Genomic DNA, 14126 nt, shown 5'->3' on the forward strand with positions numbered 1-14126 from the left:
GCTCTCCTTTGCAGTACAATTGATGAATTGTACCCTGCCCCACCGTAAACTCTGGCATTTGGATTTGTCACAGGTGTCAAAACAGATCAACAAAAACTTGTCTCTGTCAGAAGCTGATGTAAGACAGACAGACAAAAAAAAAAAAAAAAGAAGAAGAAGCCAGGAAAACAGACAAAGAAATGAGGCGTGGCCTGCATTGGTTGAGACAGTTCTGACATAGAGCTATGTGTATATATAAGTGCATAAATGCTAGAGGAGCCAGAAAAAGAGAAAAGGACAGGAAAATATGAATAAAAGCCTAGAAAAATATTCTTTCTTGGCTGGTTCAGTCTTGAGAATGCATAATCTAGTGAGAGGGAGTTATGGCATGGTGTTGATTTCACCTACTGAGGTCAAAGAGTCACTGTAAACACACTGTAGGGGAGTTCACTCTATCACAGAAGGCCCACAAGCCAGGGTTGGTTTATGGTGAGAGTCCAAGGCTCACCTGAAAATATTGAGTAACCCACCTACAAAAGCCCAGGATGCCACTGCGTAAGGTAAGTGGTGGTTGCTTTTTACCTGGGGATCCATAGTCAGACGTGGCATAGAGGATGCCCTCCCAGATCCCGCATGCTCCTGGGTATCCGAAGGAAGGTAGATGCCATGGTTAGAGGACTGCACGCTTTTTAATTCACTAACCTCTGGCTCCTGGAAATAAACACACAGCCAAGCTTGTGGAACTCATTGCTTCTCACCTCCAGTGGAGGATTCTGCCTCCTCAAGAATGGCTCTTAAAAGGGGAACTGGCATCTTCAGGGGCTCATGTATATGTGTATATATGTATAGGTTTTTGAGGACATGTGTGGTATACCAGATGTCCCAAAGAGAAAGCACTATCTGGAATTGAAAGGGTACCTTTTGTTATCAAATACCTTTTTTATTATTAAGCAGTGCTTCATATATTACTCCTTTATGAAATAATTATTGTTAGTAATAGCATATTTTAGATGTGAAGTTTACTTTCTGAGATTTAAATATTTGATTATTATTTTTTTTTAACCAGGGATCGAACTTGGGACCTTGCATTTGCCAGGCAAATGCTTATGCTGCTGAGCTATTTCCCTGGCCCTTCTGATTTGTTATCTTAATGTGAGGAAGGCTTTTATCTATTAAATAGGAACCAAGATGATAAAGCAAGTCACGTATTATCTGATACCAAATTTATCTTCTCCAACTTTAAGATGCATGACTTTATTAGATAAGAGTTTTTTTTTAAATTATTGAAATCATCCAAACATGCTGTGGGTGGCCATCTGTCAGGATATTCCTGATTTGCACAGTCCAATAGAAATGTAATATAAACCACTTACATAATTTAAAATTTCTAGTAGCCACAGTTTTCCTAACATACTTTATTTAACCCAAAAAATCTGAATATTATCACAGTAAATACAAAAATTAATAAGATACTTCACATTTTATTTGAAATCATCACATCTCATATGCTAAAAGGCACTACATGTTTACTCTACTGGACAGTGTCCTGTTAGAAGGTTGCATGGTGAACTAAGTTTCCACCAACCTCCTTTGTTACTTTCCTTGTTAAACAATACCAGTTTGGAAGTTGCACAGACTCTACAAAGATAGGTATCCAAAATAAATAATAAACAACAGAGCTGACTCAGAGATTGAGACCTGTGCACCCAACAAAGAAATGAAGAGTATCTTCGGTATCTAGAGATTGTACTAGAAAATAGCTATGCTATATTTTGGAAATAATACCCTAAAAATGATTGCATGAGTAGGCCATTGCCTGAGGGACAGGTCATCTGGGACAACCCATTCAGCCTTCATGACCCTTTAGCTGCGTGGCTCTGAGGTGCATGAGAAGAGAGCCTTCCCAGGATGTGGTGTGTGAGCTTGAAGGAGTTACAGTGCTTGCAGTCAATGCTTTATGTGGCACACAGTTGTGACTCCAAACAGACGAAGTAACAACACTGCAGTCTACAAGTGTCGAAGGTGGCGTGAGACACACATTCCATATGCACATACACAAATCATGGCCACGCCTCGGGATGTGGAGCAGGGACCCTAAGGGACCTGGAGAGGTACACAATGGTGAGTACGTAGCACAGCTGAGACCTGAACTAAATTATAGACACCAGCACTGACAACAAGATGAACACATATCCAAAAAGTCCTGGCATTAGAGCTCAGCCTTGGGGAACCTGCAGAAAAGAGGAGGTAATACAAGGTCTCCTTGGGGAGAAAAAAGAACATATTATAGAGATTTTTTTTTTCTCACCAGACACATCACCAGGCAAACAAGCTGTAAAATTCAGAGAAGCCCTTTTAGGAATGAAACTATCTGTAGCTATTAGTCCCTAGGCATTGGTGCTAAGTTCCTCAGGAGGAAGGCAGGGAATTATTCCAAGAAATCTACCCCACCAAGATCATCCTCAGGCAATTGGTTATGCACCAGCAGTGTCTGGCTTAGCTTTCTCCCCAACAAAATCATACATACTTCTCTGCCTCAGCAATCACAGGAGACACGACTCCCGTTTGAGCTATGAAAGTGTTTTCCCTCTCTAAGAACTACCCTCTTTTAGGTGGTTACTGGGAATCAAACTCAGGACCTTGCACTTGTCAGGCAGGTGCTGCGCCACTGAGCTATCTCTCCAGCCCAGGGATACCCATTCCCTCACACATGGCCTATCAAAGTGGGCCACACACACTTTGTAATAGCCATTTGGGATGCCTCTGGAGTATATAGTAGGAGTGGGAGGGACTGTGAGGGAAAGGAAGGGGACAGAAGAACCACAGATGAATCAAAGTGATATGGAATTCACTTAGTACTAGTTATCTATACAGACTTTTGCATAGGTTGAGTTTTTCTTTCTCAGGTCTAATTAAGTTTGAGCAGAAACTTGAGCTCAGGGCTACTGAAGTATGAATTATGGTGAAGCAGATTAGCTTTAGGAATCACATTTTTAACTCTATTAGCAAAGCCAAAACGTTAATCTTCCCTCATTTTTTCAAGCTTTAACTTGACTTAACAGAATTCTCCAAAATTTTACTGGCTATGCTAATTTAAAAAAAAAACTCATTTTGGGTTCAGATAATGACTTCAGGGCCCTGTTAGAGTGTATGTGACTTTGCAGAAGATGGTCGGAATCTACACAGAGCAAAGCCGGTAGTTTTCTGTTCCTACCAGCAGCCAGTTAGTCACTGCAGCAGATGCTTCCACTGAGTGCTAGAAGAGGCAGGTCACGAAGGGCAGGCTGGAGCCAATCTGTGTCCCTACAAGCGGCAGCTGGTATACTATGCTACACAGTTGATGCTACTCATTCTATGGGATTTATCTTAAAGCATCTTGTCAAAGGAAAGATTTTACATGTGACTTCTGGCCCTACATTTGATGTGCAAGGAAAGAAACGGAAAGGGTGGCCTGAATGGGTATAAGTAAATTGCACAAGGGAAGTGGTTCTTGGTCAGTACAACCTTCAGAATAGACTTTCTCAGAGAACATGAGAAACTGGGCTATGAAAGGGGTGGAGACAGAACATTTCTAGGGTAAGTGGTATACAAGATGTCCTGCCTAATGATGGCTGTGCAGTAAAACTGGAAAATAAGAATGAGCAAAATGAAGAAAGCAAAGAAATATTTGCAAGGCCACATAACCCATTCATTCACCAGAGATTGCTGTTCCTGAAATTGTCCATCATCGGCTGGGTCCATACAAGCCAACTGGAATATTTCCTGAGGGGAGAGTGGACTCATGGAAGGGTATCCACTCCGGCCACTCCTGAAAAGCAATGTCAAATTCAGAGATAATGAGAGTCACCAAGAGAAATAGTCATGCCATAGCTGCCTTCACCCTTCCCATCCCAAACCGGACCTCCACTCAGCAAGGGTAGCACCCTCTACACTCAGCTGGCCTGCTCACTTGCAGGTAGCTGACCTTGAACAGAAGCTCTAAAAGTAAGTGTTGAGAAACTGGGATTTTCACCTTGCATTTTAGGCATTCGCCATTCTGCTGATGACTAGCATATCTGTGGCAAATGACATCATTTTCACCCTTGCCCAGTGGGAAGACCAATGCTAGATTGTAAGCCTATTTCTGTTGAGTTTTCCATTGGACAAGAAAATGCCATAGTATAAGCAACTAACAGCTTATTTAACTACTAAACAGCCTCAGATATGGTTTTAATGTGCCAATATTCCTGGCCAAACAAAATCAACCCAATTCAACTCCATAAGTATTTACTGAAGGGCTACCCTGGGCTAGACATTGGATCTATTGGTTTACAACCTGGGGAATGATTTCAGAGGTGATGCTGAGGAGTTGCAAACCTCTGGGTTGATGAAGAGAGAAATTTAAAATGTTGGAGAAAATTTAAATGTTGCAGAAAATTTAAAATGGTGATGAGGCAATAGGTCCAACATGGAGTCTGCCATATGTTTAGAGGGCTTAAAATAAAAGTATGGAGAGCTGTCACAGTGTAGTATCATTAAACCACTATTTGGTACTTTTAGATACTATTAGATGGTCAGGTCCACTGGACTTAGTAGGAGAAAAAGAGGCCAAGAGTCAGGCTAGAGTCTAGGAAGCAATTATATAACTGGTGACATATCTGGGAGGAGATGTGACACAATCTCTCCCTGTGTCAGCCTACAAAGAGCCATTTCATGGTGGAGTCTACTGAGTATGACTCTGGATCCAATAAAAAAAAAAAAAAAAGGGAGAATGAACAAAGAATGCTGGCTACTTAAAAAATAATCCAGGACCAGTGAGATAGCTCAGTGGACTAAGTGCCTACTTAGGCAAGTGCATGGACCAGGGTTCAATCCCTGGCACCCCATGCCATGCTGGCCCTGGCCCCAGAGGTGCTGAGCCAGTCAATGAGACTGGGCGTGGTAGCACATGCCTGTAATCCCAGCCCTGGGAAGGCTGAAAACGGAGGATCACTATGTGTCCAAGCTGCATAGTGAGACCCTGTACCAAATACATTACAATAATAATAATAATAATAATAATAATCTATAGGTGCAGTCTCATTTAATGTCACAGAGGAAGATGCAAATACCAGTTACCCAATCTGTCTTTTTGCTGCTTATGAGGGCTTTAGTTGAACTGCCACAATTACTAGAGTCATCTGATACTTAAATGAATTTTTTAATGTCAATCTCTCCTTAAAAACTGGGAATAAGATGAGTGTTGCAAATACAGTATAAGAAAGGGGTACCCCCTTTCTCCTACAGAGAATAACTATAGAATCTTTAGTGAGTGGAAAAGACCCATTATGGTTTGAATGTGTTTCCTAAAATGTTCATGTGTTGGAAACCATTCTTAAGGTTACAATGTTAATGGAATTTGAAGGTGAGGCCTTTATGATTTGATAAGGTCCAGGGGGGCATAATGGCAGTGGTGGCTTTATAAGACAGAGGGGTCTGGGCCAGCAAGCCTGCGGTCTCATTCAGCAATGCCCTGTACCAGAAAAGGATCCAGTAAGAAGGCCCTTACCAGGCTCTTGGGCTTCCCAGCCTCCAGAAATGAGAATAAAATCAAATTCTATTTTTTATAAATTATCCTGTCTCATATATTTTGTTACAGCAATGCAAAACAAGCTAATAAGACTATTAGAATCACTGAACAACTTCAAAGAGTTGAAAAAAATTTGAACCCAGAGTGATATCCTACTTTAGAAACCCTGCCAGTCTTTTATTGTCTTTAGGATAAAGTCCAGAATCCAGCACATGGCTATCTCACCATCTGACCCCATCTCACCAGTTCCTCAGGTATCACTTTACCTTTTACTCCAAGAATTTCACATACTTGCCTTTTTTAGTTTGTTAAATATGCAGGCTCTTTCACTGAGGTCAAGAATTCAAAACAGGGTGTTCCCAGGGAACAGGATCCTTCTCTCCAACTCCCCTGCCCTCCATAAGCTCTTTTCATGTAATTTTAAATTTCTTCCCCAAAGTCACCTTCTTCAAAAGTCTCTTATTCCCACAACTGGACAGATTTCTCTCCTATAACCACCCATATCATGGTAATTTATTTTTTTCTACAACTTATCATAACTAATGAAATCACTGAAAATAAGAAATTGCCTTCTTTCCCATAGCTCTGCTGCTTGGTGTCTGGCTTTGCACTAGGTAGGCACAATCTCTGTACTAGGCATGATTCCAGATACGCAGTCCTGAAAAAACCAGCCTGCTGCTCCACCAGCACCACCCCCAAATTCAGGCTATGACATGAGGGTCACCTCTGAGTCTTCCTTCCTTTTCACTCCATGCAGGCAACCAATCATTAGATCCAATTCATATCTCTTGTGCCTGTCTCTTCTCATTTCTATCTTGTTAGTCCAGACCACTGTCATTTATACAATTGCAGTGACATAGTAAACAGTATTCTTGTCCCTAGAATTGCTCCCACAATCCATTAAGTCTAAACAGATTTCATGAATCGATTTTGAAAAGCACAAATCTGATATGTCACTCTGAAACGTAAAACCTCATTGTCCTAAGATAGCATCTAACTGCTTTATCTTGCTTATAGTGCCATTCTGAGTCCCAGCCCATGTAGTCTTCCAACCCATCTCCCAATCTGTCCTGCACAGGTATATCCTACACAGGTATAAGTTCCTACAAATATCCTACACAGATATAAGTTCCTTAAACTTACCAGATTCTGTCACCTTCCTTTCAGAGCTTGCCTGTGAGCCTCACTTGCATGCTATTTTCTTGGAGATCCTCCTTAAACCTAAAACTAGGTGAGTGGCTTCCATTACATGGGGTCACCTTAGCCTACCCTTTCACACTCTAATCCAGGCCACTCTTGCAATTTCTATGTCCAAATCTGCCTCAATGGGCACTGTCTCTAAACATGGTTATTGGTGTCTATAGTCCCCAAGACAGTGCTTAGGCCATGTGGACCTTACTGGTAAAATCAATGAATTAATGAATTGGAAAACATGGAAGAGGAGCTCAAGTAATCCCACAGTGTAAGCTGATTTAGACGGAAAATTCCAACTTGTTTTCTTCTAGTTATCTAGCTTTAGGCAGCTTGTTTAACCTCCTAGTTTCCATTTCTTGATTTGTAAAAATGGTGACATTTTATACTCCAGGGTATATGGCTGCTATAAGAAGAATCAGGTGAGATCAGGTAATGGCATCTCTACAAGTATAACGCTCAGGGAGAAAATCAGTCACTGCTGATTCTTTTCCATTTTGCACTTAGCAGTCGTGGGACCCATTAAGGAGCTTCTGTCTTCAAGCAGAACACTAGAACTACAGGGAAGAGCTAACCAAGAATTCGACGGGTGATTATTCTTCGCAAGAGAACTACCACTAAGATGCTAGAACATGAAAACAAAAGGTGAAAAACCCTTTTTCTACTGCTGTTTCACAGTGATCACTTTTGTAAAGCTGGCTGAAATACTAAACATGCTTAGTTTGCTTTTCTCTTACCCATAACCCTTTTGAGATATTCAACCTCATGAGAAAAATCATTCATCTCAGAGTAGAATTTTATGGGCAATTTCAGGCAATGAGTTCCTGAGTCTGCACACTGGCCTGGGTGGCAGAATGAAGCAAGAGGGCTGTGGAGCCTTGGTTGTACTCACAGGCCTGAAACAGGGTCCTGCTGGAGATAAGGTAGGGCTTTGGCATTAGCAATGATCTCCTGAGGCAGAGAAGAGGGCTCCATACGCTGGAACATGGGTGCATTTTTCTGCAGAAAAAGAGAATTACCATCACTGTGTGGCACCTGCTGTGGAGAAAATAGACCTTACTTGATTCTCAACACAAATAATACCTTGTTTGACCAGCTTAGTCTTTGATCTACTTGGTTTCTATTCCATGTTACTAGAAAGCTCCCGCACCCCTACCACACTTGCTTTAAGAACAATGTACTTCAGGGACCTAGGGCCTGGCCCCTTGGAGGCCATATGGCTCCTTGTGGTCCCCCACCCACAGCACTCCGTCACTGGGTTTCACCTGTTCCTCCAGTTGCTGCCTCTGCTTCTTTACTTTACTCTGTTTGTAGTAGTCCATGATCATCATTGCTGCATAGATTTTGCCCACAGTCAGGTCGGAGGCTAAAAACACAAATGTGGCTTGGTGGTGAACAAGGAGAAGGCAGGTGGAAGGGAGTAGGGACACCTCACAAGCCAGGTTATCTATTTTCAGGAGCAGGTGCATACCCTTGTTCACCCATTCATCCAGTATGCAATGAGACACTGAAGATACAAAATGAATAGGCCCTAAATCTGTCCTTAAGTAGCTTATATCTCCACTCAATGATAGTAACAATACGGACAGTGAGAACACACACTCTACCACTCTAGATGTCTATACCTAAGTAACAATACCTTCTTCCTATATGCATGAGGGTTTGCTACATAGTATTTTGTAAAAGGAAAGAACTATGCACCTAGAGAGTTTTACTTACAATCACAATGACCAATCTCAAGAAACTGTTTTCAATTAATGATTAGAAAGATAAAAAGTAGAGAATTTAGTTCCCTAAGGATGAAGGAGCAATCTTCCTTTATCTCCTTGATTAGCCCAGGGTTTCTAAAAGATGTGGCTTTGGCATGCTGGGTTAGTAACAAGGACACTCAGAAGGAGACCCCACACCTTTGGGCATGGGTACAAGCAGATCCAGCATCTTCTGGGACAGGTGGGGCCAGATGGCTAGGGTCTCCTTTTGTAGCTCCGAGTCTAGCTGCTGCCTATCTGCACCACCTAGAATAAAATACATTATTAATAAATGAATTGGAAGAGAGGCAAAAATAACAGAGACTGAGGGAGCAGCCAGGGGCAGGAGCTGAATCAGCATGGCACCCCATAGTCTGAGAGGAAATTCTGGCACTTAGTGACAGTGGATCTTTCAATACTAGGTCTTCCTGCTGAGAAAGCACAACACACTTGGGCTCACATTTTCAGCAACTACGGCATATTCTGCCACAGATCTGGGGCCCTGCAACCAAGATCAACTTCCTCATTGATTCTAAAAGCTTCTGTGGTGCCCAAGGAAAAATAAAAATTGCCACAAGTAAGCCTTCCCTGCCTCATGACAGTACACATATTGTCCTTTCTGCCACCTTAACTCCACAGTCTGAGTAACCTAACTTTAAAAAGGATTTCAATCAGGAAAGAGAGGCAGGCTGAAGGTCTGTTTAGAAGGGCTGAATTTATGTCCTATATTACTGAATTACCAATCAAGATGAGCAAAAGTATTCCCAGGTTTCCCTATGATGCGTCTGCTGAAAAAGGGCATCTAAGATTTTAGAGAAAAGATGCCATATAGGAAAAATATGAGAATGTTAAATAAATATCCAATTAACAATTATTCTAATATTCCTGCTATATACCACACATGGACTCATCCACTGTTAAAACTGGAAGGAGACTCAGAGATGATCTAAATATTTTTGTTTTGTTTTGTTTTAAAATTTAGTACAGGGTCTCACTACACAGATCAGACTTGTAGTGATCCTCCTGATTTCAGCCTCGCAAGTGCTGGGATTACAGATACACACCACCATGCCCAGTCTAAGGTATTTCTTTATCCACAGGAAAGTGGCAAATACTAAGCCTGAGAGGTTATACCAGGACCCTGACACTTGGTTTCCAGGGTACTGCGTCATCACTTCCTTCGCTGGCTGCATGATGATCCAAACAGCTCTGTCCTCTACCATCCTGCACAGGTTGTTCCATAAAGCCTCCCTTTACCTTGCCCTTTCCCCTTCCTGAGCTGACCTTTGGCAATTTTAATGTCCAGAGCTGTCCGGATCAGAGCCATAAGTGTGGAGGTGAAGTGGACGGTCATGTCCTCAGCTACTGGCATGTTCATCAGGACCAACCTCTGTGTGAAAGAGAAAAAGGAAACGGCAGGCAAAAAAAAAAAAAAAAAAGAGAGAGAGAGAGAGAGAGAGAGAGAGAGAGAGAGAGAGAAGAAAGAAAAGAAACAAACATTGAAAGATACCTTGGTGAGAAGGGAAGAAAAGTTCAGAGGTCAAATGCACAGACAAAAAAGAAGGGCAAGGATTCCCCATCCCCTGTCCCAGTCCTATCCCCTGCTTCTCACTAAAGGCTTATTTGCTGCTATTTTTTCTGGGGAATGATGCCAAATTCCAAGAGAAGAGGGTTCCCTAATCATTCTTCAGAACTCCCTCTTGAGGAGTTCCAAGAACGTCTCTGATAGGAATAGGAAGTAATTGCTAAAAGAAGTGGCTCAGGGAAAGGAGTCAGCTCTAGGAGGTGGCTTCATTCCCTGCTTCAAGGCTGCATATTTTAACTGGTCCCATGAACATCCCAAACTTGAAGGAAAAACAGTATAGGGTGGGGATTTTGCTTTATCTGACTTGAATGATGCATCCTAGTGCCCCCTTTTTGAGTCTTTCAAAGATGAAATTTGCCAGCACATGATTGACATGCATAAGTCCAACTTATCCAAAGGATGAGGTGGAACAGGATGGACAGGGAGAGAGTGCAAACAGGCTCTAGGAGAAGGAGGAGGAGGACAAAGGGATTGGGGAAGAGAGAGCAAGAAAAGGGGGCACAGGCAGGAGCAGAGTGGGCAGGCCCTGTTCCCTTCAGCCAGAGGAAGGGATCCAACTGAAATGGCCAAATCCACTTTCCAGAGAGTATCTTGTTTTTTAAATTCTTTACCTTTCTTCTGACCCCTTCTCCAGTTCTCCCACCCAGCTTTGTCCCAGAATTGCACATAATTCAGGGTCATATTCTACCACCTGGTGCTTTTGGATGTGGCCATCATGAGTAGAAAGGATACGAGCCCCTAAGCTGTGCATGAGAAGCCATACACTTGGGTGGGATGAGAGTCCCTAAGTGGCCACGGTCCAGGGAAATGCTCTCTGGAGCAATACAACTTGGAGGAAGCAGGGGAATGGCCTCTGGCAGAACCACCAGCCTAGCAGGGAGGAAGTATGGTCTCTTTTGCAAAGCAAGATCTCAGATATTCAGCTAGAACATGTTGCTTAGAGTGATTCCATGAACGCAATATCTTAGGGTGTAAGGGCAATTTCTTGGTATGTAAGTTCCATCTCTCCCACTTTCTAAACTCCCAAAGAAGTGGCAATATCTGAGTCAAATGGGGCCTCTAATCCAAGTTTTTTGTGCAGTCTCCACACTGATTTCCACAGTGGTTGTACCAGTCTACAATCCCAATGAACAGTGGAGAAGGTCTCCTTTTTCCTCACAGCCCCACCAGCAATTTGTCATTGGTTGACTTTTTGATGATAACCATTCTTTCTGAGGTGAGATGGAATCTCAGTGTTGTTTTAATTTGCATTTCTCAAATGACCAGTGATGTTGAACATTTTTTCACGTATTTATTTGTTATCTATATTTCTTCATCTAAGAAATGTGTTCATCTCAGATGCCCAGTTTTGGTTTTTTGTCTGTTTTTTTTTTTAACTTTTTTGTTTTTTAATGTATTTAGTACAGGGTCTACAGGGTCTCACTACACAGATAGTACTCATAGTTTTCAGCATCCCAAGTGCTGGGATTACAGGTGTGTGCCACCACACCCAGTCTCAATCACTGTCCCAGCTTGCCCCAGGGGCAGGGCCAGCATCTCATGCCGGAGATCAAACCCTGGCCCCTGTGCTCTGCCTAAGCAGGCACTTTAGTCCAGCAGCTATCATGTTTTTTTTTTTTTTGTTTTTATTTTTGTTTTTTTTTATGTATTTAGTACAGGGTAAATAGGATCTCACTATATAGACTGGACTCCTAGTAATCCTCCTATTTTCAGCCACCCAAGTGCTGGAAATACAGGCGTGTGCCACCACACCAAATCTCAATCCCAATCTCAGCACACCCTGGCAGTGGGGCTGGCATGGCCCCCTGGGGATTGAACCCTGGTCCTGTGTCTGCTGAAGCAGGCACTTTAGTCCACTGAGCTATATGGCTGGCCCTTAACACCCACTTTTGGATTGGGTATTTGAATTTGGGGGACCTGAGTTTTAAAAATTCTTTATATGTTGTAAATAGAAGTCCTTTGAGGGACAGTTGCCTAAAAGTTTTTCCCAATTCATGGATTTTCCTTTCACTCTGTTAGTAAATATATACTACTAGATGATTATAAACGCTGCTGCTTTTTTTTTTTTTTATACCAGCAATTGAACTCAGTACCCTGCACTTGCCAGGTAGGCGCTTATGCCACTGAGCCACATTCCTGGCCCTAATTTCTCTATAGAAATATTACATACCTTATTTGGAAGAGTATTTAATAAATGTACTGCCTTCTTTAAAAAAAAAAAGAAGAGGCAGCACTACTATGCTGTGTTCCTACGGGAATGAATGTGCTCTGGAGTTTTAACAGCAGACCGGGGAATTCTCAGTGACTACTGGTAGTGCACAAAGAAAAGTTTGGGCCTTAAATCCACGAGCAACTGAATAGCAGGTGACTCCCAATGAGCACTCTGCTGTGAGCAAGCCACGGGAAGCCACCCACAGCTGTGTCACTCTCCAAGGGACATGTAGTGCTGAAGGCCATGTATGTCAGTGGGCACCCTTTCCTGCAAGAGTATTTCCTAGAGAATCAGACATCCAGGCGAGTGTGGAGAGGTGCTGCACTCCTCAGATCATTGTGAAATTCAGGACATGTTCCTCTCTTGTCCTTGCTCCTTTTTGATGCTATGGGGAAAGAAATTTGTTCGGAGTTTTCTTCTCTGCTAAAAACTTCTTCTGGAACCACACATAAAGGAATTTGTGCATTATCGCCCTGATTTATCTGAGTGAAAGTGTTTCCTTTAAAATAATCCCCAACAGCTGTTTTGGTGTAGCCCTCCTTCTTCCCCACATACCCTAAAGCCGTGGCCACCACTCTGCCTCCTCTAGAGGGAAACACACCACTAAAGTGCCTTTCCAATAATCCACTCACAAGAAGCCACACGCTTACGAAACACAGAGTGACACATGAAAGCCCCGCGGTGAAGAGTTCTGCAAACCATCCCTGTGACCTGTAGTGACTCGTGTGAACCGTTCTGGCCCTCCAGCCTCACCATCTCCTTCTCTTTCCTTCCCACCTCCACCGCCCCAGCATGGCTTCCTCCCATGATCCCATTTGCTGTTGGTCTCTAGCCCAGAACAAAGGAAGGGGTGGTCTACCTTATATGCCACTTTGGAGGGACATCTCTTGCCGAGGCCTAGCGGTGGTGACATGAGAGTCAGCATTTCATACATCTCAGTGTAATGGATGCGGCCACTGCTCATGGGGGAGTGGTAAGTCAGGATGGGGGCGGGACAGGAGGGGTGGCAGGGAAAGGAGAAGGAAGTTGGGGGAAGGATGCAGACAGGTAGGAAAGGAAAACAGGCATTCCCAGAGAGCCAAACAAAATAAATAATACAGAAAACAGGAGAAGAAAAACAAAACAAAATGGACAAACAGGAAAAGAATAGGAAACCTGTTAATCAAGGCAAATCATACATGTGACTCCATCCTGGTATGGATTTATATCACGCCCCACACAGACCCGGGAACACTGGTTGCAACCTTTGGTCCCTCTGACACCGGCAGAAGGTGCTGATGGGGGGCTCCATGTCTCCTTCTTGGTTAGCTTTATCCTTGCTTTCCTGCTTCCTTCATCTGCCCCCAGTATAGAATAAGCTTATTTTCAATTCCCAGGGCTGTGCGTGAGCGGTATAAACCAGATAGACGGTGCTCCAGCCGTGGGTAAGAATTTCTGGTCCCGGCTGGGACTGGGACACTGGCCTGGAAGTCAGACCTCACTCCTCCCCTAAACCCACAGGTAGAACACCGTGTATCCCCCCTCTGGTGTGTGTGTAGCAGAAGGCGGCGGTAGCTGGCTTCAAAAGTGGTGGGCTGAGGTTGCTTGTCAGAGAGTCGGCCCGTTGCTTCCACCTGGCTCTGTGGACAACAGTGTTCTTTATTCCCCAGCATGCACCAAGTCGATGGCATGCTGGGGACAGAAGAAACTAAACCAGGAGGAGGAAGAGCATCTTGCATGCCATGCTACCCTCCCCAGCTCTCCCGCATGCGGCTGCAGGTTTCACCAGGCTGGAGTTTAAAGAGTCTCAGCAGAGGCAGCTGTTGAGCCTCCTGAGTATGGATCACTGTATAACCACCCACGGCAGCTCTCTCCATTGCCCAG

At 43.3% G+C, this 14126-nt stretch overlaps 1 protein-coding gene across 3 annotated transcripts in view; it reads right to left on the reverse strand.

The window, feature by feature from the left end:
• Nucleotides 1-14126, reverse strand: part of Cacna1e (calcium voltage-gated channel subunit alpha1 E) — a 325607-nt gene that overhangs the window by 6350 nt on the left and 305131 nt on the right. For 2 of the 3 annotated variants that reach the window (XM_004643428.3, XM_004643429.1), the window contains 6 exons: nucleotides 13123-13219; nucleotides 9751-9856; nucleotides 8626-8733; nucleotides 7984-8084; nucleotides 7611-7717; nucleotides 3676-3787 (listed from right to left, as the gene is read on the reverse strand). In XM_004643428.3, coding sequence (XP_004643485.1) covers nucleotides 3676-3787; nucleotides 7611-7717; nucleotides 7984-8084; nucleotides 8626-8733; nucleotides 9751-9856; nucleotides 13123-13219 — 631 coding nt within the window. Of the gene's footprint in view, nucleotides 1-561; nucleotides 691-3675; nucleotides 3788-7610; nucleotides 7718-7983; nucleotides 8085-8625; nucleotides 8734-9750; nucleotides 9857-13122; nucleotides 13220-14126 lie in introns of all 3 variants that reach the window. The other variant, XM_004643427.1, reaches the window with a different exon arrangement.

This window comes from Octodon degus, unplaced genomic scaffold, assembly GCF_000260255.1.
Source record: "Octodon degus isolate 3935 unplaced genomic scaffold, OctDeg1.0 scaffold00176, whole genome shotgun sequence".
Lineage (NCBI taxonomy): Eukaryota > Metazoa > Chordata > Mammalia > Rodentia > Octodontidae > Octodon > Octodon degus.